Below are 25991 nucleotides of genomic sequence, written 5' to 3'. Positions count from 1 at the left end.
GCAGTCCTCCCGGGGGCCGCCGAAGCCGCGATCCAGCCGACCTGCCGCCCAGCTCTCCCAAGCAGCACTGCAGCCCAACCGCTACTGATCAGGGGCTCCACAGCCATTCACCGCCATAGATCCCGGTGGACACTCTGGTGAGAGGGGAGAGGACAGAGGTGCCTCCGCCGTGAGCCTTGTGATTCAGGGATTGGCGCTCCAGCATCAGGGAACAATCCTCCAGGGCCTTCGCAGTGCTCGCCGCCTCCACGTCGGCACTCTCCGCGGGGGGGGGGGGGGGCAACGATGAAGATCCGATGCCTTGCAGGCCAAAAGTGCCCGCTTGTGACCGGTGATTGCAGCAGCCACGGCAGGCAGACACAGCAGGCTCCAACCCGCCAGGCTCCAACCCGCCGCCGAAGATCCGATGAGTGTCAGGGCCCCAGACGACAACGCTTCTCCGACGCCCACAGCCTCCCGGTCGATCACGGATTACTGACCGCGACCAGCCTCTGTGACCACAGCAGACTCTCACCCACCGTCCTGGGCTCCGCCGAAGATGATGACCTGGTGAAAGTGGCAGGAGTCCCAGCCGCCAGTGCTTCAGGTACGTATGTTACACCATTCAATCCACTTACTTTCAGGTTGCAATCCAGTTACTTGTGTTCCTCGCTAAAGATGAGTGCTAGCAGGGATAATTCCAAGAAGGGATCCCAAGCACTAGGAGCTCCGGACTAGAGCTCCTACCAGGCGGCCATATTGCACCCAAGTAGTACAAAAAAGTGGCAGACGGAAGCCCCTCTTATTCTAGTAATCTGCAATGCTCCTGTGCATTTGTGCTACATTTTTGCCACAAACAGCACACAATTAAGTGATGGGGCATAATTTTAGGAATTTCACATGACCAACATAACGTGAAATTTCACAAGATTATGACCGGATCAGAAATTTTACCCAGGCATACTAAGCACGCTGGAATCTAGATCCAACTGAGTTAGCAACACAGATGTGTGGTTTTGGCACTCATCACTCTAGGGCAATTCCTGCTTTGATCTACAGTATACATCAAAACCATATTGAAATTAATTAGGTTCTACCATCAGTTTCGTGCTGTCATAATAAGACAATTAACCCCATTCAGTTGTTGGACTCCCTTATCTCCTATTGCCTTTCGTTGATCCCTAATGGTCTCCCAATCTTGGTACTCTGAATCCCTCAGTGACAAGCTCCATAATGAGAGGGAAGAACCCAGGTCAACCATCAACTCCATGAAGCACTATTGTTACCTGAAATGTCACAGGCTCGAATCAAGCGGAGAGTTGATCCCAACTTTGTAGGCGGACCCATGATAGTCTAATCTTCTGCTGCAACCCAATCATGTGCTCTCAGGAAAAGGAGAAGTTTATCATTTACTTATACAATATTTCTTCATATTTTGGACACAAATAAATGATTGCCATGGAAATCTCTGCATCTGTAATTGTTATGCTTCCATTTCCCTTTGATTTTTTTACGACATGGCAAGTCCCATGCTTCTAAAGCTACACAGATAAGCCTTATCAAATACATGGATATTAGTATGCCAGATTCAGGTTGTGGACAACTCAAAACCAAAAATACTTTAGTTTATAATATCCCTATACCAACAATCTATATTAGAGCATTAGAATGTTGGGACCTCTATCGAAAACAATGAAGTGCTCCAGGCTTCTAACATTCCTATGTTGTCCTGTGGAGAAAGGCCTAACTGAGCTCGAGGGGATTTCAATCCCCTTTGGCTCTATGAGGCCTTGGATTCATTAGAACATTATGCCCTCAAGTGGCGGAATGTTCTAATAGCCTTATAGCACTCCGTAGCTGGGGTATACTGGGAATAAAGTCCTGCTTCCTTGTTAAAGGCCCTCATCTTTAGCTTGGGCCTTTACTGCTGGAACATGCCTTTAATGGTAAGTACAGCCTGCTACGGCGTGCTACAAGGCTATATTAGACACGGCCTGGCACAATACACTAACTTAGAACAACAAGTCCCAGACATAATCAGGATTACACGACCACACCAAAGAGATTCAGATTAAGCATTGCTGCTTCTACAGTACATTCTGCATGCTTCCCCTCCCACTCAGAATGGCTCAACAAAGCCTAGTAAACAGAAAACTTCCCTTATATCCAAAGCAGCATATAGATGTGCCTAACCAAATGCAATGCCTCTAGGCCATCTTGATCATGGTCAATCAAAAAAGGGAGAACGAATAGTTTACCTGTCCGTTTAGTTTTGCAGCTTGATGATCTTTCTGGATTCACTATGCTGTGCATATTCCGCGGTCTTGTGGTTGGGTCCGGATTCGTAGTCTTTTCTTTGTTTTTTGTTTTTTTTTCCGGCGCCCAGGTGGGCGTCGGCGTCACCCCTTCCTGGGTGTATTTCCAGTGACGTCTGCATGCTTCCTGCGGAAGCTCCCACCCTTGGGCGCCATCTTCGGATCCTTTTTTCCGTGTTTCTTTCGTTTCCGAAGTGATGGCAATGTTCTATGTAGGTGAAACTTCTTTTAACCGCTTTGTATAAAAGTCATCCATTTTATTCTATGTTTTTTTTTTTTGACCACCTCTTTCTCTCTCCAGCCTCATCTTTCTGGCGGAGGTGGGTGGGTTCGCTAGTGAATCCAGAAAGATCATTAAGCTGCAAAACTACACCGACAGGTAAGAAACTATTCGTTTTGCAGCGTGAATCTTTCTGGATTCACTATGCTGTGCATAGATTTTGTAGCGGTTTCTCATTTCTGTGGCGGCTGGGTAGAAGATGAGCTTTGGTTCTTGAATATGTGCTGGAGCACCTTTTGTCCAACTTGTGCTTCTTTGTTCATTTGAACATCAACGCAGTAGCGCTTCGTGAATGTGTGCACTGAAGCCCATGTTGCCGCCAGGCATATGTCTTGTATAGGTGTATTAGCCAGGAAGGCTATTGTCGCACCCTTTTTCCTAGTGGAGTGGGCACGTGGTCCCTCTGCTAGTTCTTGTCCTGCCCGCTTGTGGCAGAGTTGAATTGTTTGCGCGATCCATCGTGCAATAGTGTTCTTTGTTACAGCCTTTCCCAAGAAACTGTTGGCGAATGACACGAAGAACTGCTTTGTCTTCCGGTGTCCTTGTGTCCTCTCGATATAGTGCATGACCACCCTTCTGGAGTCTAGGGTGTGAAGGGCTCGCTCTGCACTATTTGTTGGTTTTTGGAAAAAACTCGGAATCTGTATGGACTGGTTCATATGGAATCTGGACACCACCTTTGGCAAGAAGTGTGGGTCAGTCCTCATCACAACCCTGTCATTGTGTATTTGTATGTATGGTTCCTGCAGAGTTCGCGCCTGAAGCTCGCTCACTTGTCGTAGGGACGTTATTGCAACCAAGAAAGCTGTCTTCATGGTCAGCATCTCTAGTGAGGCCTTGTGGAGCGGTTCAAAGGGCTCCTTCATGAGTTCCGTCAGGACTATGTTCAAGTTCCATGCCAGTGGTGGCAACCGCTTGGGTGGTGCGATCCTCTTCGCTCCTTCCAGGAATCTCTTCACAACCTGAGAGGTGAAGAAGCTCCTGCCCATCTCACCCCTTGTATAGGCGACTATCGCTGCCAAGTGGACTCTTAAGGAGGACGAGCTGAGTTTTTTTTCTCCAGTAAGTGCGTGAGGTATTTTAGCACTGTGGAGCCCTTCATTTTATTGTGAAGTCTTTCCTTCCTGCACCATATTGTGAATCTCTTCCACTTCGCCCCGTAGCACTTCCGTGTGCTGGGCCTTCCTGCCTCCCGAAGGACCCTGAGGGTGCTCTCAGGCAGTCTCAAGTGTGCGAATTCTATGTCCTCAGGAGCCACGCCACCAGGCTCAGGCTCTCTGGCTCTGGGTGCAGTACCTCTCCGTTGTGCATGGAGAGCAGGTCTTTTCTTCTGCCGAATCTGTGGGGTGGACCCTGTGCCATCTCCATGATTTGAGAGTACCAGGTCTGTCTGTGGTGCGACCAGTATCAGGGTCATGTTGCTCGCTCTGCACTTGCTCAGTACTCTGTGTATCAGTGGTATCGGGGGAATAACGTAAGCAAATGTCCCGGACCAATCTATCCATAGGGCATTCCCAATGGACCCTTCTTCGGGTTGTCTGCATGCGAAGCTTTGGCATTTGGCATTCTGGCGTGTTGCAAACAGGTCCACTGATGGCGTTCCCCACTTGTTTAACAACCACTTCGTCTCCTGGGCATTGAGCTCCCACTCGTGGGATGTTGATGTCTGTCTGCTCAGCCAGTCTGCCTGAATGTTCTCCTTCCCTGGTAGGTGTATGGCCAGTAGGTCTATCCTGAGGGGGATGGCCCATCTCCATATCTCCTGCGCAAGTGTCGAAAGCGTTGTTGACTGTGTTCCACCCTGCTTGTTGATGTAGAACATCGCAGTGGTGTTGTCTGTTTGCAGCAATACCCTCTGCTTGTACAGTCTTGCTTGGAAGGCTTTCAATGCAAGGAAGATGGTTTTTAATTCCAGATAATTGATGTGCTTCGACGCATCTGCTGGAGTCCACAGACCCCTGACTTTGAGCTCTTCCATGTGAGCGCCCCATCCCATCAGGGATGCGTCTGTGGTGATGGTCACTGTTGGTGTGGTTGGTGTTGGGGGTGTAAGAGGCTTTCCCTTTGCTATGTTCTCCATGGTCCACCATGTCATTTCCTTCTGCAGTGCGTGCGTCACAACCACTAGATCCTCCCAACTCCCTGAAGCTTGTGACCATTGTTCCTGGAGTCATTCTTGGATGGTCTCATGTGCAGTCGTACGTTTGGTACCAGGTACATGCATGATGCCATCATCCCCAAGATCTTGCTCGCAGTCCTCACTGTCCGAGCTTGTCCCTTCCGGTAGAGGCGAGCTTCCCTCACCAGGGCCCCTGCTCTCTTGTTGCTGGGGAACACTCTGCCCTGCAAGGTGTTGATCTGTGCCCCCAAGAAGATCTTGACTTGTTCCGGCTCCATTGATGATTTTTTCCACTGGATGGAAAACCCCAGGTTTATCAGTGTTCTCGTCACTGTATGTGCGTCCTTCTTGCATTTCTGGTACGAGTCTGCTTTTACTAGCCAGTCCAGGTAAGGATATACGTGTATCCCCCTCCTTCGTAGGTGCGCTGCGACTGCCGTGAGGTACTTCGTGAAGACCCTCGGTGCTGATTTTAGACCGAAGGCTAGTGTCATGAATTGGTAGTGGCTGTCTCCGACCGTGAACCTGAGCATATGTTTGTGCGTTACGTTCATTGGTATGTGCAGGTAGGCGTCCTTGAGGTCTATTGTGACCATGAAGTCCCCAATCTGCAATTGCGGTACCACCTCCTGCAGGGAGGTCATTTTGAATTTTTGTGTTCTTATGAATGTGTTCAGGAACCTGAGGTCCAGAATGGGTCTCATTGTCTCGTCGACCTTTGGCACGAGGAAATACGTTGAGTATATTCCCTTGTTTCTTTCTTTGAAGGGAACCCGTTCTATGTCCTCCTTCCAGGAATGGAGATAGAGTCTTAATCTTCCACCCACTGGTGTTACGTGGTGGTAGTTGTCCATTGTGTCCTGACCCCTTTGTACATGCTGCCCCCCGGGGTCCTTTCTGTGGGCGGGCAGACAGGTGTTTCTGAAGTCATTTAGAGGCGGGCCGCTGGCCCCCTCTTTTATGCTGTCCACGTCCATTTCCTCTCCCTCGAAAGGACTGGCCCCTTGACTGGTACTGCCAGGACTGCTTCTGTTGACTCGGTTGCGCCTGGTGCGTCTGTTGGAAAGCCTGGTGTGAAGTACCTGGCTGGTTTCCACCTCTTCCGCCGGGCCTCCGTGACTGGCTGCCCCTTTTGTTGCCTCTGAACTGCAAAGCTTCCATGGATCGAGCAGTTTCATTGTCTTTCTTCAGTTGACTGAGTTTTTCGTCAACTGTTGTCCAGAACAGCGTCTCGCCGTTGAACGGAGTGTTCAAGATGCTGTGTTGCACTTCAGGCTTAAAGCCAGAGATTCTGAGCCATGCGTGTCTTCTTTCCGTGACACCCATCATCATGAGCCTGCTGGAGGTGTCTGCACCATCCAGGGCCGTCTTGAGGCAACAATTTGCCGCATTCTTCCCTTCTTCCACCAGTTTCTGGGCGTTCTGCCTGGCATCCTGGGATAGGTCTTTCACCAGTTTCCTAGCTCCTCCATGATCTGGTACATGTGCCTGTTTGAGGGCATTGGAATTAGCCATGCGCCATTGGGTCGTGGCATTCCGTTCGATCCTTCTGCCCACTAGGTCCATCCTCTTGCTCTCCTTAACAGGAGGAGGTTCAGAAGTGGTGGCCACGTTAGCCCTCTTTCTTGCTGTGGCTGTAATGATGGAGTCAGCTGAGACCACGCCTCGAATGTAGGCTGGGTCCTTCGATGAATGTTTGTACTTTTTTCGGTTCTGGGAGTGACTGCCTTGCATGTAGCGGGCTCCCTGAATGCTTCCATCCCCTGCGCCAAGACGCTGTCTAGCATAGGTAGATACTGGCTCCTTGTTTGCGTGGGGAGTAATGTCTCGAGGAGAAAGTCCGCTTTCTGCTTCTCCTCGTCAAGCTTGAGCTTGAAAGCTGTTGCCGCCGACCTTATCACCGAGTTGTAAGCCCCAATGTTGTCTGGCGGCGACGGCCTCGAGGGGTATGTGTCGACCGCCTCTTCTGGGCTTTCGGTGTCGACATCCAGGTAATCCTCCTCCTGCGGGTCAGAGGTGGCCGACTCGGCATCCAACCTGCTGTCCTCTTCTTCCTCATAGCTGTAAGCCTCGTAGGGATTCTCGTCCTCATCCTGGTAGTCGACCATTTCGGTGCCAGGCTCATGTTCCTCGACCTGTTCCTCTTCCTCCTCGACCACTTCCCGCATGGGTGGCTTGGTCTTGTGGGGGAATCGTGAAGGCTCTCATCTTGGCATCGAAATCCTTTTTCCGCTGCAAGATGTTTTCCATTTCGGCTTCTAGTCGCAGTTTTTTCTTTTCCATCTCGGCCGCGTTGTCCGCGCTGGATTGTTCGGCCACTCTTCGGCGCCTGGCTCGGCTGCGAGAGCTTCGGCGTCGAGGCCTTGGACGTCGAACTGGGTTTCGGGTCCCTGTACGGCGTCAAAGCTTTAGGGTCTTTCTCCCTAGACGTCGATCGGTCCTTTTCGGGGACGATCTTCGGTGACTTCTGCTGCTCAGCAGCTTTAGGCGCCAGGGACTCCTTCTCAGAGGATCCGCTGGGCCTGTGGGTAGCCGCGGAGGAGAGGTGTCTCTGCGTCGGCGCTTTCGGGGCCTTGCCCTCGTTTTTTCGAGACTCGGAGTCTCTCGTGCTCTTGGAGAACGACGAGTCTCCTACCTTATCAGATGTCTTCGTGTAATCGGTCTCTACGACCGTGTAGCTGTCGTCTTCGGCGGCAGCGTTGTCCTCTTCCTCCGAGGACATCCCCAGCTCGTACAGCGATGGCGTCGGGCCTTTTCCTTTGAGGGTGGCGTGCGCTACCCTCTGGCTCTTCCTTACACGAAGGGTCTTCTGGGCGAAGACGGAGCAGGCGTTGCAGTCTTCGCTTCTGTGTTCTACCAGTAGGCAAAGGTTGCAAACCGGGTGCTGGTCTTTCTGCGAGAACTTGTGGTGGCAGTTAGGGCAGAACTTGAACGGCGTGTTGTCCATCATCGAGTGTTTAGGCCTCCCTGGCCGCGCGAACGTCGAAGTCCTCGATGAAGTCCTCGATGAATTCTCCTTCCTTTCGCCGGGCAGTGTTCGGCGAAGTCCTTCGTAGTCTTCTTCCTTCGATATCTTCTCCAATTTCGATCTTTTTCTAGTACTTTCTCCAAAAATGTCTGGAGCCCAAACGGGAACGATCCAGACCCGACCGCGGAAAAAATAATCTGAAGATGGCGCCCAAGGGTGGGAGCTTCCGCAGGAAGCATGCCGACGTCACCGGAAATACACCCAGGAAGGGGTGACGCCGACGCCCACCTGGGCAACGAAAATGAAAAAAAAAAAAGAAAAAGACTACGAATCCGGACCCAACCACAAGACCGCGGAATATGCACAGCATAGTGAATCCATAAAGATTCACGTTGCAAAACTTACTTTGCACCCTTTGCCAAATGTACAGACAGCAGGTGGCATCAATACAAAAACACAGCTCAAAGACATTGTCTGCTAAGCTATCTAAGCCGCTCACCCATATTCTAGCATCATTTTTGATATTATGGTTTCATAGTAGCTTTAACACACCACACTCCGATTACCAACGTTGCCAAAGGCACAAACAAACTCCCCCCTCCTAGATAATTTTCCAATAAAATTTAGAATTTAAGGAATTTTGTGGAAGAAAGCTACAGTCTTTGAATAAGCTTAGATGTTCACAAACAGCAGATATTATATCTGGTACCACCACAGACACCCGCCATCTAGCAAGGAATCACCAAAACAAGCTTTTGATGCAATAATTTTATTTAAAATTATGCTATCATTTTATCACATGTTCCCATCTAACTGTAAAGAAAAATGCACTTCAGTAATTTTGGACACTAAACATTATAAAAAGAGAAAAGAATCCTTTAGGGCACATTAAAACCAATGGGCTAATAATTCGAACACCGAGTTCTTACTATGGATACCTGGACGCCACAGCACTAATGAAGGGGATTGCTACATTTTACAATAAAATCAGGAATTAGTGTTAAGGGGTCCTTGCTTAATATTTGAAAACAGAATAGTCACATAATTACATTAGCACCCTATGCACGTATTTAGATTCATTTCTTGTTTATCCACCTAGGCATCACAGTCTGTCAACTGAGGGTTTAGCTACTCACTTCTTATTTCCATGCGTCCAAAGGCATTTACTTCCAGTAGTACTAATTTATTTCCCATACAAAAGTTTGATGAAAATAAGTGTATCAATTGTTAAATTCACAAAACGCTAAGGAATTAAAAAGGACTGCAATCACAGGAGAAAGCAAAACGCCCATTCAAGAAGAACCTCAGATCCAGTCTTTAAAGTGTATTAGCACCCTCACGATTGCTCTGCTCATTGCGAGGTCTTTATCACGTAGGAGATATAGGATGATCCTAAGAGGTCCGATTCAGGTGGTCTTCATAATTGTCAGGGGATATTTCATCATGAGATCTTGCAGAGATGGCCGGATGAGGAACAGACGTGGCACTGTGCCTAATGTATACACCAAGGCCACAGTCACAAATCAATAGCTTTCTCGTTCTTATGCCAGATTCCCTAGATCTACTTCACGATCAGTTACTACCCAGGAATATGTTGGTAGTCTTACAAGAATGTGAATGAATTTGTGCCATTAATGCTCAGTTTCTGGTTTAAGTGGTGCTACATTTCATACATAGTGATATGTTTGTATTGCGCAACACGATAAATAAAAATAGAATGGTTATGGCTTAAAAACCTTTTTATTTCAAGAAAACAATGATATTTTAATAAATACGGCAGAAACATTAACAAAAACAGACATACAAAGTGACTTCAACATTCAAAAAAATAATGTTCAGATTTAAACAGTTATAAATTATTTTTACAATATTTAAGTACAGAAAGCAACTGCCAGCTATTTCGTAATACTGCCCAAAGCACACTGCTGCATTAATCAAAGCATCGTAGAGTGGTAAAAGTCCGCATTTGGTAGAGAAATGATTGGAATTGCATTTTTCCTTGTTAAGACAAAAAAAATGTGCTTGCAGTACAAAGAGCAGATTGTTCTACCATAATTCTCTACCCTGCATATTACAAATGAAACACAGCTTTAATACTTCAAAAATGAAGCGTCTTCATCGGCTACAATGCTTGTTTTCAACAAGAACCAACAAGAAATCCTTTAGAGCTGGAGGTCCTTCTTTAGAAGACATTGCGAGAACTATGTAAGTAAAAAGCCTCTAAGTTGGTGGGTGTACACAGAATGAACGAATCTCTAGGTGGGCACCGGGACAGCTGAGGTACTGTAGGAATTTACCAATTAAGGGTTTTTTTGTGTGTTTTTTTTTTTTTAATAAATACAGCTTTCCGGACCCCGGCCACCTCAAAATGAAGAGTGATGATGCAGTGTTCAAACACAACGATGCTGAGGAAGCAAGTGAGGCCCAACATTAAATCTCAGGTCTATGGAGTGTTGGCTTCCGTGGAATCACATTTTAAACTAGCCTATTCCGTGCCTAATTTGAGGGTGCAACACTGCAAACCAGTTTCTCTAAAGGTGGTACATAAAAACGAAGAGCACCTCAACTTCATTTTGAGTGAACATGACACATTTCAAGTATCCTATCTGAAATAACCTAAATAAAGCTATCACGTTTTAAATACAATCACAATGATGATGAAAAGTAACATCTGGAGAATACAAGTGTACCTATTCTGTCCCTTCCACTGAACTTCACACATACCAGCCTTTTCCTCAAAGCACAGAAAAACTTTAAAGACTTTCTTTTCCACAAACAACATTTTGCTTCTGTAATTTTGGCATTATTTCCCCGATTCTGCAGTGGGTTTCTCAGAACAACCAACCCATGTCTTCCTATCATTTTGGTTTTGACGATTAACCACAGGAAGTTACAGACCACGTGAAAAATTGTTGTCCCAAAAAAAAAAAATAATTCACAATCCAGGTTGTTTAAAAACAAACAAAAAAACGACGTTAGTAACTTTAACAAGCTTCAAAACAAGGACTCATTGATGGGAAACAAGCCAGAAAGACAAAAATCCAAGACAATGACGTTTCTTCGGGTGCAAAATGTTTCCTTCCTTTCCAACACATTCAAGTTCTTTTTTTGGCATACAATCTATGCGACATTTTGGACATCTGACCTCTTCTTGCCACTTGGTCTACATGCGGAATCCTTAGTACCAAACAAGGTGAAGTGTAGCCATTTAAGGTGCCGACGAAGAACCACCCCTTGTCTGCACACTTCGTTCAGTCTTCACCTGATCTGAAGACAAGGTCCATATTAATGAAAAAAATGTTCACATGCTCACATTACAGTGCAGCTTTTTGCTTTGTCCTTTCGCAAGTCTGTGGCTAGATCTGGTCTGCTTGGCATGTGTGAAATTCTTTTGGTTACCCGCGTAGACTTCTTCCGCTTTACGTTTTTGTTACTTTTGTTTACACATGCCAAGGTGGCAACGTGAAAAATGTCTCTGACACTGTTTTCAGATTGTAAGGCTGAGCACTCTATGTAAGTTGCTGCACCAATCTGTTTTGCCATGTTCGCGCCCTAAAGAAAAGAGGAAAATATTAAAATTGTGAAGAGATGGTAGTCATAGATTGACTCATAAAAATACATAAATGATGTTCGCATATTTCACTCATGGATAACCAATCTGGCGCTCCAACATTAAGATAACACTTTTACAAGTCTAACTTTACTAAAGCTTCTACGATGAAATAAGAATAAAGTGGCACAGTTGCTCATGGCATGTAGTAATTTCTTTAAAATAAAGTGCAATTTCCAATTCTAGTTGGAGTAACCTCATTATTGGTCAGGGTGACTATCAAGGAATGGCTGTTCTGTGTGCTTTGAGGGCCACACTAATATGTAGAGTATGATGACAATCTTGTGTTTAAATGCAACATAGTGTACCTGCTTAAACTAAGTAAGGAAGGGTTACAATGATCATAGCATTATGCAAATTAAGCAGGGATTATGCAGATGGAGTATGAGGAAAAATGAACATGGGAGGAGTCAGAAGAAAGTACTCAGGCGAAGTCATATGTTTAGAATGTGCGTGTGGGGTAATTTTTCAATTAGTACAATATTTGGGAGCCCAAATGCTAAGGTAACCATAAGAAGGCAGAGCACAATTAGGATTAAGGGACGGTGAGTAGAGAGGCAGTCAGGACTTCTCACTGCACTTGCGAGATGCGTCTCACATAAGGGAATGTCAGGATCTTGAAGATGGGGGACCAGAGTACAGATGAGAAAAGAGCCAAACAGGAGGAAGTGAATTTAGAAAAAGTAAGGGTATGAACACCATCCAATTGGTTTCAGAGTAAGGTTTCGTTCTTGAAAATATGTGCCAAAGAAAGGAAACATGATCAGGGTGTTGCAGGCTGACAGAAGCAAACATATGCATGACCAATTCTTTGGAAACTGTGTCCGTCATCCAATGCTTTGATCCACCCGGGGACATTGACTGAGGAAGAGGTAGGGAGGAGTCTTGCTACCATCATTCATCTCACATGTGGGACAGAACGGAGGGCCTTTCTGTACTATCACATGCACTTTAATACTCCCATATTTAATTGAAGTCTTCCTAATGGTCTACTTCTTCAAGGTGAAGGATCAACAACCCTGCCCTTCTCCCAGTTCCCCTGTATTCACGTGCACACTCTTAGCCAGAACAGACTATGGTCGTCAGCTGATCTACACCCCCTTTCTCCATCCCAAACTTACAAACCCCCATTACCTAAAGGGGTTTATCAAATGTATTGCAAAATGTATTCTATATCAACAATAGTGTTGAGATCTAGATTGGTTTTGTGTGCCTCCTCATCCCCTTTAGTTCAAGGTCACTGAGTGGAAAAGTGACATTAATGAAGTTTAAGGGGCGGTTGAACAAAAGATCTTAGCTTGAGGGTATAAAATAATGCACATCTGAAGAAAATGTAACATAAGCGTTCAAACGTATAGCCTTCGACTGTAAAAATATATTATGTTATAGTACAACCTTTATGTATACATTGGAACTGATAAAGCACAGGCCTGCCAAGGTAGCAGCTATGCACATGAAGGGACTTAGGAATTGGGGGATATTCCCTGGAATAGGGTATTTTTATGGTTCTGCTAGCAGATGAGGAGCCAGTTGGTTTCCCTTGATGGCAGATGACCGGTTACAACTCCTTTGTGAAGACAGGGATAGTGGAAAGAGTGATCTTTTTGGGGGGTTGGGGAATGCTAGTGTAAATTTTTGGTTGTTACGCTTGATAAGGCAGGTCTTCTTTAAATGCCTAGTAATTTCGATTCCAGTGATTTCGCGCTTTTATGCTATACATGTAGAACATTATGTTATAGCACAAGAAATAAACTAATCTTAAAAAAATATCTGGATTTTTTCGTACTGGGTGTAGCTCTGCTCAAAGGAAATCAAATATTTGCAATCTGAACAGCTAACAAATGCATAATTCAGAAAGGGATGCGTTGTTGCATTGAAATAAGCGTGCTATATTTTGACTTTTAGATCTAAGAACTTGGACGTCCATTGAGGGATTGAGAACACATTTAATACATTAAAGGACGATTTGAAACACTAACAAAAAAGCAAGCAAGAACTTCTACTCTTGACATCACAAGAGCGGCCATCCACTTTTGTTAACCACCGATAAATCGCGGCAGTGACTGATTTTCGTTTAGTTGTTCTCGATAAAGGGGCACGCAGGTAGCCATATTAAAACAGAAAAATTGTATATTCTACCAACATTAAAGAAATAGGCAAGTGACTAGGTTTTCATAACGTTCAATATTTTATTTTACAACATGCAAAAGTTATTTTAGGAGATTTGTAAACTAGTTCGAGCTACAATAGCAGCGTAATAAGTTAACGCCTGAACCAAATGGTGAAGTGACAAGGAGTAGAAGCCAAGAAAGAAATTTCATATGTGCTCATCGGCACACACCAGAAGTTAAGAGACCAAGCAACCTTGGCCGATGCCCGGTGGAGCGGTCCTATACTGTTATAGAGGAGTCTGGCCCCTTGGCAGTCACCTACCATGCAGTCATCTGACATTGTTTTCCTTGTGTCCCCCTTTGTGTCTCCTTCCCTCCCCCTCCTCCTCCTCTTACTGGGATTCATTGATTCAAACGGATGTAACTATGTAACCTGTAACTCGCTGATTCAACTGATATAACTATATCCTGTAACTCGCTAATCTTCATGTAAAGCGCTCTGATACCTCCGGGTATAGCCAGCACTATATAAAACTTTGCAAATAAATAAAGTAACCCTTCCTGCACTTTTGCAGGGCCCCAATCCCTTCCAGCTCAAACATATCAGCCTCTCAAGACTTATTTCCAGTCTCCACAGATCTAACTTTTAAAATAAATAGAACGCATTTTCCCTCTTGGGACAGTTGCCGCCAGTTAGAGAAAGAGAAGTAAAATGTTTTACTACAGCAAATGCAACTATACCATAACAGAATACGTTCTTGCATTACTACCAGCCTCTACAAATGGAGGAGTTTGAAAGTTATTCTTTACCTGATCGTAAGACACTGGTGTTTGTCTGTGATTGGATAATTCCACTAATGTGGTGAGATCTGTGCGAAGATCAGACTTGCAACCAACTAGCAACATTTTGGTGTTTGGGCAAAACTCCTGGATTTCACCTTTCCACTGCAAAAACAGAATTATATTATAAGTAGGATTTTAATGCCACGAATATATACACAAAATCAATTTATTTTCGGCATATATGTACGCAAAGCACAATTACATTGTATTACCATGATATTAAAGTTCACCCAGCTCACTAAACAAAATTTGGTTATTCAAGCACAGACACACACACACACACAATGACAACGCACTAATTTATAGTATTCACATGCACTAGAAAATCTACATTTTAGGACATACAAAGTTCTCTACTATCTTCTTGAGGCAAAAAGGTTGGTGTAAAATTAAACTACACCGTGTACCCTCTTTCCACGCAGGCTGCGAGCCAACGCGCACCAATTTATTTTCCACTTCGATCTGATAATGCTATCAAGGCATCCTCAACTAGCATTCAGGTCGTAATTTTACCACCAGTTCACATGTACCCCTTGAGGACGCATCAGAGAGCCCAAACTCAGCCACATTAACTGGCTGGATGTCCCTATCAAGTGACACAGATCGAAGTAGAAAATCCCGTCATAAAGTGTCATACCTTACTACTCAATCGAACAGGAAGAAGCAAAGGAAAAATAAAATCGTATCCGCTACATAACATTCTGTGGTTAAAATACAAAATAAATACTAATTCTTCAGTCTTAACACCCAGACAGAAAAGATGCCCTTTAAATGCAGACACCTGTCAGCCAGCATAGAGAACTTGGTTACGGATTCAAGAGCCCCATGCAACACATTTCACAACACAATCTTCGAAGCTAACCCATGATTTGGGTCCATCATCATTCTAATGAGAGACTACAAGGAGCAGCCCTCACATAGAAGAATCTCAACATCCAACACAACCCCACTGGCTAAAAAGCATACCTTTCCACGCCCACCTGTGTTAAAATGGTTGGCTGCAATACTGAATCATGTAGGTGCTCTTTAGCTGAAGCACTGCAACACCACCTTACCAACACAACCACTTCACCAACATTTTGAGTGCAGATGGCAGGATAGTCAGAAGACCAGCACCATTTACCAAAAGATAGTGTCTGGTTTATGTAATTTTTGGTTAACCCTCAGAAGTGATGCAATTTTCAAACTGGTACCATTGCAATTTTCAAACAGGTACCATTGTCTAACATTAATAATGATCCACCTAGTTTTAGCTAAAAATGTAACCTCCATTTAGATTTTTTAGCAATACAGACTGCTGAAGCGTGACATGGGTGTGTGAAGGAAAAATTAAACAGAGCTGATGAATGTTGAAGGAATGGTTAACAGTGAGCTGAGAAAGGTTACAGGGATGTCAGGGGCAAAAAAACCATACCTTCTTTAAAACACTGTCAAGAGTCTCAGGGCGGCTGATGTCAAAACAAATCAAGACTGCATCGGAATCTGGATATGAAAGCGGGCGGACGTTGTCATAGTACGGAGAGCCTGAAAAGGAAATTTATACATTACAACATTTTAATCAATCAGAACACTATATAAAGAAACATTATTTCTCTTCCATTTCCCTTCTAACAGTGGAATAGATTGTTTAGTTACAGGAGCATGAAACCTAAGAGGTAAAACCATAGATAAATATCTCTCACACACACACCCACCCACCCACACCCACCCACCCCCATCCCTTGGCCCCCAACCATACATCATGATCTTTAGGTTCAAAGAACCTTAAAAAAATAGGGCATCAGAGGGTGAAAGCATACAGATATTGCATGGGACATATTTTATAGCTAGGATTTCTAGTGATGTAGAATTTACAACATCACACTGGGATGGCAGAATAAAATGAAGTTTGAAGGTTCCTAAACATAAAGAAAGCACAGAGAAGTCAGAGGATAAAGAGGTGGCAGAGTGGGCTATACAAACACAGTAATGTAACTACGGCAAGGGACTCACATCAGAGACAGATGAGGCAATAAAGGCAATTACACTGGAAGCCAGTAATTCACTAATACCCCACAGAGAGAAACACTCTTGGCTAGAAACATCTGTACTAGACCAATCTACTAAAGGAAACTTTCCCATTCCAACCCGAACAGCAAGCATGACCAGGACAGAAATGCCTTCTTAATCCACCTGGATTTTAGGGAAACCTTGAACAATTGTGCGGTCTTTTGAATGGAGGCACATCACCTCAGTTTTATTAAAACCTATGCAGATAGTGATCGCAGACCAGAGGATGGCTAAGTACGAAGTGACGGTTAGCAAGTTTAAGGTTTCTTTCCACAGATTGAAACTTTGCTAGTTCCGCCCACCCTTATCGATACTGTTCTATGGAAATCTCAGACCTTAAATTTAAAAAAAATGTAAAAATAAAAATGACATCTAAAAATATTGTGTCATTAATGACCGTACCCAAACAGTTGCCACCACAAACACTGGTCGAAAACGGCATAAATCAAAACACTGCATTTCACCAGGTATCAAGCATGCATCGCCGTCAGCACTGAAAACAAATTCCCACTTGAAAACATGCCCTGATTCAGCATAAATAAGCAGGATGTGCTTTTAATTTTAAATAGCTCTTTCATGACATGTAGTGCAAATATGCTTTTGAATGAATTAACTAAACAGCTCAACGTTTCTAGGACAGAAGCCAAAGCCACCGAATGATTGCTATTTGTAGGAGTATGCTAATTTGAATACTACGTACTTCGCTCTTAAAGATCTGAAAACATTTTTAAAATCTCGTTTTATAAACAAAATATAAACCACTGTACTTAAGGTATCAAGGCCTTATACAAGACAAATTCACAATTCTACAAATTCTAACAAGAGTATCTTCTGCCAGACTTGGACCGCTTTAATGTCAAAATAGTTAAAATGTGTTATAATCTGATATACTTTACACTTTATAAAAACATTGCTTTACCAAACCCACACACAACAGAAGGTGTTCCAAACACAGAGGCACTGCCAGAACTACAGCACATACAGCTGGTGCCTACGTTCATTGCTTTGCTCGCTGGCATGGTCTGCTGGAAGCTGTGATCTCATTATGCACTTTGCAACATTCAAAATAATTTTATTCAGAAAGAAAAATGTACTTTGAGGTAAATCCGGATTAGTATTTTTGCTACTCACTCAACCTGAAACACAAGAAAAGACAATAGTTGCGGATCTTGTACCATCTAACCAATTCCCAGGATGGCAAAAAAATGTGTATTTGTTTATTTACGCTGCGCACAAAAGGCCACGTTTGATCAGCAGATGCAAAAATGTGTGGTGGAAATATTGGCAATTACTTGTAGCCTCCTGAAGTTAATTTTGATCATTGTGCCAATTCCAAAGTGATGCATCCGGGGCAATGTGTGCGTTCTAGAGCAAACTGAACGTGTTGAGGAGCCTTTGCCCAAAAATATACATATCAGCATGCTCACACAAATTTTTTAAAAAAATAATGAGAGGCAGATGCCTCACCCTCTTTCCAACCAGAGACATCACAGCTCTATCTTACGCACTGAAGGATACTGGTCAACTAGCAGCTTGCTCAAAAGTTATTGCCACACAAATGATTCTGCGATTTCCAATCCAAAGATGCTACAATGTAGTGCAGCGTTTGAGTGAGAGGGAGAGGGATCATTTAGAGTGGCCCGAGATGGCACTTCATTATATGTCAACGTATTTATTGCTAGGCTTCATTGTCAGCCTCCTTAATTAAAAAATGCATTTTGGTGCACATTAAATTAAGGGACATTTCTAAAAGCTACAAGTTCCTACAACCTTTTATTGATTGATTATTTTTTAACGCGGGGAGGGGGGGAGGGGGGGGGGGGGGAGGAGGAGAATTAACCTAGTTTAAACTTACTTTAGTCCTGAATGAAGGATATGGAATACTAATTCCATACACAGAATATTTAGCAAAAAGTGTTTCTGGTGCAACATATTAAGCACCGCTTATTTTGACAGATTCACTAAACCATTTGAGGGTAGACAATCCTTTAGGACATTTACGTACTCTTAAATGTCCGTAAGAATGGACCCCAAAACAGCAACTAAGTAAATAAAATATTATATTTATAAACAATTAATAGGACTAGAAAGGACCTGCTCTTTTCACTCTTACTACCCAGGAGTTGGACATTGTACTCCAATAGTACAACGTTCCTGTTTTCGTAAATGCCTTTGTGAACCAGCCACATTGAATCAATCATCTCCTCAGCAGCCACACTGTACGGATCAGGGTGATAAGCTATAGAGCAGTAATTAACCCAACAGAATCCAAGCAGAGCAAATCTTATGCTCACTTCTTCAGCTTTGATCAGTACTGCGGGTTCCAGATTGCAAGGCAGGAATCTGGGCGGGATGAGGGTTTGTCCATCGGCGTGGGGGGGTGGGGGGGGGGGGGGATTGTGAAGACTTTATAACAAGCATCACCCAGAAGAGATGTCAATGACATGTACAGAACTGATGGAGGAGTGGAGATAAGAGTTGTACGTTTTTTTTTTTAAATATCTTTATTATCTATTATATGCATTATACAGTGCACTAGCCACGGAGAATGGATGATAAAAACAGCAAGGCATGCATTTCCAGTTTCTCAAACCTTTCGCACATTAGGCATTCCAGGACCTATGTCTCTAACCTCCCTCATATGATAAAGCTTTCTTCATCTGACATCAGGCCCCCTACCCTCCCACCCTCACAGGCCCCTATATGCCACCCATTGGTGCCACACTTTCATCACATTTCTTACGGCTACTGTTAGATTTTTGTTTCAAAGTATACAATTAGAATGTTGCAGAGATGTGCATGGGGTACGTCTCAAGATTCATAGGTTCTTGGAACGAATAGCTCAAATTTTATTTGAGTTCATTGATGTGTTACTGAAAAAGCATTTTCTGCATGCTTTATAGAATTTATTTATTTTTGCCATTTATTAAGCGCGAACGAATACCCGCAGGCGTCTCGGCGCTAGACTATTCACATAACTTTCCCCAAGATGTTAATGGCTCCAAGTAGTTAATGGTCAGTATTACTGATTAAAAAGCCAGGTCTTCAATCTTTTGCGAAACAGCAGGAGTGAGGGGCTTGTCCTAATGTGTTGAGGTACCTACTCCCATCTATCGTCAACTGCCCTTGGCGCATGAATTGACTCTACCGAACTTTCATGTGCCTCCCCTTATCAGTTAGGAAACACTGGTGCAACCTATACATCACTCCTTTTAACCTCATGCGCGCTAGCGGAATTCCGCTCGCACACTGAGATTTTTAAAAACTCACTTTACGTGACGAGCTGGGCTCGTCATCAGCGTGCGAGGAGGCTACGCGATGACGAGCTGGGCTCGTCATCAGCGTGGAAGGGGCTAAAAGAACTCTTTTTTGGACAGCTTAACAAGACCAACATGTTAGTATTTTAACTTAGTGATATTCACTTTCATGAGTGGATGGGACATGTGAGGGGGGAGTCGTACGTTCATCAAGTTTTTTTCTTTTTTTATCTTATACTGTAACGATTTTAAGTAATCATGCAGTTTAATAAAATTGTCAAATTACTCTCGTAATGTACTATGCAAGCGGATGCTACCTTACAGAGCCACCAACAGGAGGCAATATAGAGCACCATGTTCCAGCTCAGAGATGAACATTCAGCCAATTTTCCGGGGGGGGGGGGGGGGGGGGGGGGGGGGGGGAAGGCAAAAATGTATCCACAAGAATATTGCTTGTTTCAGGAGGTATTCCTTCTGGAAAGAGTGCCGTATCCCGATCTTTGTTATACAGTCATTATGGTGATTAGAAAGCTGTTTGGTTTCATATTACATGAAAGCATAGTTTTTGTGGATGCACTCTGCATGTTAATTCTGTGCCATGAGCAAGGGGTAGCCTTGCTCATTTGTAATTCGGGGAAGATGCACAATATCAAAGACCAGGCCAGCGCTAACTATAAACCATAATTTAAGTAACCGGACTATCAGAATTTTGAAACGGTCATTAATCCTCCTCCAACCAAGACTCGCATTTAGGGAGCTCAACTGACCTGCTCTTTCTATGTGACCCAATACACATCCCTAGGCTACAATGAACCTACTTCTGCACACTTCCTAACTGCGTCATAAAAGGGATTCTCATCAGCCTCTCTTCAACAAAAATATTTAAATCGTGTTCATGACTTGCTTTGTGCCTTGTGTTTATTTAATTAAATTATTATTACGGATCCCAGAATTCAAGGCAGGAATCGGTAGTCTGAACTACCAGCTGGGGAGGAGCAGGAGAGGGTAGTTCAACAAAGTTCAAACAAAGGCGAGGCAAGCACCTACATATGCGGTATTAATCGCTCACAAGTCTTGTTTGCAGCTGTGATCCTTCTATAGAAAACCTGCATAATAAGTACAGTGTGTTATCATCCGAGAGAAAAAAAATGCAGATGGGCGAGTAAAAAGCAAAGTTGAACAAACGCTAAGGGACTCAGCAACTGGACACATGCCAGGTTTATAGAGCACTGCACAGAGAGCCTGTCCTTTCATTCAGACGAACAACTTTCTCCCGACTGCCTGGCCCCGTGTCTAATTCTGTTCTTAACCTCACCACTCACAGATCAGCCCTCCTTTATACGAAGGACTCCAAAAAAGGAATTCCAAGAATGTTCTTCTGAGTGAGAGGCAACATATGGGAATGTACATAATACCAAACTAGGCAGCGATAGGTGATGTATTCAGGCATGACCCAGATGCAGGGCATTTATTTCAAACGCATCCTCATTAAGGACATGAATACGGACTGAACATCCATTTATGTGACTAGGTCCCAAACAAATCCACAATTATTTAACAAATCAGAGTTCTGCAGTAGTTTAAAGCTACCAGCATTGTTAACGGATAAATCTAAGGAAGGGAGTTTTTAGAACAAACGCCACGCTTTTGCAATACATTAAAGTCCCTACTGTTGGGATTTTGAGCATAAGGGGAGACTCTGGCACACAAACTAAATATAGTGCAATGACTAACGCAAAGTACAATAAAATGAGAACTGTTCCTACTTTAAATAAAATGGAAAAAACAAGCTTCTGTCCAAGCTTCCTCAGATACCGTATTTTCAGCACTTTTAGCTCCATGATTGTTGCCTAAGAGGTATAGCAGCACTTTAGCTGCGCAAACCCCCACCCGTTGTAATTTAAGGGGCGATTAGTACGAAAGGCAAACTTTGCTTAACAGCTGCACACCTCCTACACCTACCCCCGTCCCCAGCAAAATATTCCATTTCCTCACTAGGTCTCTAGCAGTCACATGCATAGTAAATAACACATTTAAAAAAAGAAGGCTGGTGAGTAGATGCCCTTTAAACCCAAATGAGCCTTACAATTGATTTTTGTTATTCGATGCTCGGGCAGTAACCCCTGGAACTACCTCATAGAATGCCCTCTGGCGCAGAGCTGGTGATACTCTCCCACTCAACCAGTACATCCATGGTTATACATTGGCAACATATGGAATGATCAAAGATGGGGGGGGTGAAGAGGGGGCAGGAATTTACTTTCCTCATTGACCAATATTGAAGTGGAGAAAGTTTTAGGAGAGACAGCTAAAATAGAGCCATTTTGGCTTTAAAATTTCTTGAGTATTCTGACAATCAGGTGTGTTGCCATGTATAAGCTTTCTATGCCCGTTCACATGTACTGCAAGTGGCTGGTTAATGCTCGTCTACTAGTTTCATGTTTGACAATCGTGATTAACCCATTAAAATGTAATTTTTTTGTAATCAGTTTTTCTGCACTGAAAGGCTTTCCACTGACCACAAGATTTGGGATCAACTGCTGGTTAGTTATATGAACAAAACTCATCTGTGATTTTGTAAATTGCAAAACTCCCTGTAATATGCAAGTCTCACCTGTCAAATCTGTAATTCCACCTGTCCCTAAAGATCTGAAAACATTTCTAAGTGGATTCTATAGACGAATTGAAGCAGCTGGTGGGTATGCATGCCTCCAATTTTCTATCACACGAGAATTAGATACAATAGAAAGTAATGAAGACAGTTAAAAAAAAACATAAGAAAAACACACTAAGACAACAGTCATTTGTTTAATGACTGGAATCCAGTTATGAGATTTTTATATTTTTCACAAGTTTAATAATATTCGAGGTGTAAGAAGTGACTGCAGCAGTCAGAAAGAAGAGGTGTAACAGAAGCACTGCAATCACCAATACATAACAGAGTACATACAGGTTGTTCAATGTAGATTACCACAACTCGGGCTATCTACAACAGAAACACACTGTATAGTTGTAAGAGATGAGAACAAAGCAAAATCAGAACACATACCTTTTTAAATATTTGTTTACTTAAGCAAGGTTTCCTTGCAGGGCAAGGACAACACCTCACTAGCGAGGATTTGCCAGTAGCTATATGAACATATGACAGGAAAGTGCTTACCAGCACCAGATTTCTGGTCTATGTTGGCTCATCTATTACAATCTGTTACCTAAAAGTAAGTCATTCACTATTTATGAATTTATTATTTAATTAGTATCTGCAGAACATTAGTCTTTTTACCACAAGTTCTTATTCTTACTGTTAAATATACTAACACATTAATGAACTCTGCCAGCACTGTCCATAGTCTTAAGATGTTCAATTTCTTTTACACCTTAAAAAAGGACCACAACTACTGTATGTGTGCTTTCACCAATAAGTAGTAAATGCAAGCAGGTTATTCCACGAGTGGCCAACTTACACTGGGGACTAGAATTGCTATTTTTGCTACTAAGGAGAAGTCCACTGCCACACACTGCTCTAATCAAAAGATAAATCATCTACTATCCCTTCCATCTTTTTTTCCCCTCCAATTTAGTGGCCTCAGTGAGAGACTTTACATTTCTACCCATGAAAATCTCAAACTAAGTGCAGGTTGATTCTGTTTACCTATTTCCACATAACAGTGGCATCACTTTTATTTTTTGGGAAAGTTAACTTCCAAGTTCACTTGAACAACATTTGGAATATTTAAATTAACTGTGCTCCATTTCTTCAGAAAGTTTCAGTGCACATTAAAAAACAAAACATCTGTGTCTAACATTAGAACTGGCTTCCCTAACTTGTGAGCTGCTGGTGGCTTTCCCGCTACCTGCAAATCGTTCTTGTACGTGCACCCATACCTACTAAATTAGAAGCACTTGCCTGGGTGAATAGCACACTAAATATTATAGAGTGTGATGGGTATATTTTCAGACCTCATAAGCTGATTTTTGGAGAAAAGTGGTTGAATCTCCCAAATGTATTCAAGTCTAATATTGGATTGATAAATCATGCTGGAGTGGGGAAGATTTATTTCTAATATTACCTTGGTGCCAAAGACATTGCAGCCACCGTGGTTCTATATTACCCATCTAGAGGTATTCCAAATTGACAACACTTCGTTTGTTATTGTAGCTGGCAACCCTCCCCAATGCACTGAGGTGATCACTGCCAGACAACACAATAAAAATGGATTGTAAAGAGTATAGCCTTGCACAGCTCCAATTCCATAACCTTTCCACCATAAAGCAATCACATCAACGATCTCAACCAGATCACCCCCCCCCCCCACACACACACACACACACACACACACACACACACGGATTCCTTAAAGTACAGCACCTTTTGTTGAAGATGCTACTAAAAGTAACAGTTCTCTAGAGTTGGCAGCTCCTTGCAGCAAAATAGATTCTTTAACAAATACCTTACATACCCCAATTAAATCTTAGATCTCAATTTACATTCCATTTCTTAATGGAACGCATGCACTCTGCAATGCTTTGTAGTACGCGGGAGCATTACCTTCAAACTATTTTATCTCCGTTCAACTATATAGGACACTGAAATCTCATCACTTCTTGATCACTGACCAGTTATTAAATTGAGCTCTTACTTCGTCAAATAAAACTGGAAAAGTATCACCTGCTCAAATATTCTCTAAGTTTTCTGAACTGGTCCTTTTCCAAAGTGTCAAACTTTTCAGATGAACTTTAGTCAATGTAGAACACACACACACAGTTGACATAACTGGTGTTTGCCGACATGGCCATTTGCTCTAGAAATACAGACATACAACTATGGATCCCGGTTTTATGGTATTCATTTTTTACCATTCCCATCTGCATTAACCCATATTAATGTATGGGCCATTTTATTGGTATCTACCCATATTTATTTTATGTTTTGAGAATAAATGGAGTCGTAAAATTGTGTATTTCCACACATATTTAACTGTTAATACATGGACTATGATTCCTGTCAAGTTTTAGCAAATTACGAAGCCAAACAAAGCAATACACCGACAGGTAAATATTAGCATTGTTTACACACATATATTAACATACGCGTGCAATGGAGGGTATCTGATCTGATTTTTAAATCCTCATGGTGTCCGTCTGCTTAGCAGCTGGTCTGGAAGCCATGAAGGACAAGAGTCATTTACAAGAAGTACAATTTTCTATATTTTTCCTCTTTTAAAAATAAATCTAGCCTGGATCTGGATTTATTTATCTGCGAGAAAAAAAACTGTAAAAAAAAAACTGGAAGCTTTACATACAACCAAGGAACAGAAAGAACACAATGGTAACTGCTGAACATGTTAACCCATGGACAAATGATCATTGCTGTCGTAACAGGGAAGAAAAGTGACCAAACCCAGCCATTGCAAAGTTGGCAATTCCAAAAAAGATGTATATGGTTCAAATGGATATCCCGAAAGAGGGAATACATTTGAGGAGATCGTCTTCAGCCTACAATTGTATGGTTCCAGTGCACATTATGCACTGAAATGAACAAACCACTGGTAGACCCAAGGCACAAGTGCACAATGAAACGCTTTATAAACGCATCTGCCAAACAATGCAGTACGTCCAACGTTTTACTTCAAGCAGTTTATATTTTATGTGGCTCTAGACCCTGGGCATGACAGAATTCATCTAGGTCTACCACCATATAGCCACCAGGAGACAGTTTTATTCCATTTTTAAAACCGGACAAAAACATGGAGTCAGATATTCTAAAGTATAAATGACAATCTGGGTAAGAGGACAGCCGGTCATTGTCCATACATATTTAAAACCCATTGCCTGGTATATAGTTATTCAAATGCTGATCTTAGCAATCAATTCCATTTATAGAGCTCAAATTGAATTTGTGTATATATATATATATATATATATATATATATATATATATTAGTCACTAAGAACGAGCCCGACATATGTGGTGTGCAACAGGATTTATTCCAATATTTACAGCACGGGTCATGCAGCTATACAGGAAACGCCAGGCAGACGAGCTTCAACAGCTATGCTTTCTTCAGTGCTGGTTTCCAAGCAGGGTCGCTCACCTGGGGGGGTAATTAAGAATCCTGTAACGTTCTCGTGGCCACTCTCATTCACATGATAGTCCCACCCCGCCTCTGGATACAGCTGGAATTCATCTCGTGCTCCACTGAGACCAAGTCAATGAAGTTCGACGTGGAGACCCATACAGTGAAGAGTATGTGTGTATATATATCGCGGAAAACCGCCACTCCCAACAAGAAGGACTCAGAGGCCAAAGGGGTTTTCTGGAATGCAACTCGCTTTATTTCATCTGTTTCAGTGGCGGCGAATGCATTTCGGCACTGTCAGCCTTCTTCAGCGCCCAACACTGAACGATGTCCTTCACCCGTAAGCTCCCACCTGTGTCAAATACTCGCCAGCACTCTGTGCT

General features: G+C 43.1%; 1 protein-coding gene across 1 annotated transcript in view; it reads right to left on the bottom strand.

Moving 5' to 3' along the window:
- Positions 1-9382: 9382 nt before the first annotated feature.
- The window catches only part of RND3 (Rho family GTPase 3), a 34526-nt gene continuing 17917 nt past the window's right edge, over positions 9383-25991 (bottom strand). The window contains exons 3-5 of the mRNA XM_086957247.1: positions 15640-15749; positions 14193-14327; positions 9383-11213 (exon numbers count right to left, since the gene is read on the bottom strand). Of these exons, the coding sequence (XP_086813373.1) occupies positions 10971-11213; positions 14193-14327; positions 15640-15749 (488 nt within the window). The 3' untranslated portion in view covers positions 9383-10970. The remainder of the gene's footprint in view (positions 11214-14192; positions 14328-15639; positions 15750-25991) is intronic.

Source organism: Lissotriton vulgaris, chromosome 2_1 (assembly GCF_964263255.1).
Source record: "Lissotriton vulgaris chromosome 2_1, aLisVul1.2, whole genome shotgun sequence".
NCBI classification, from domain to species: Eukaryota; Metazoa; Chordata; class Amphibia; order Caudata; family Salamandridae; genus Lissotriton; species Lissotriton vulgaris.
This window is presented reverse-complemented; position numbering and strand designations above follow the sequence as displayed.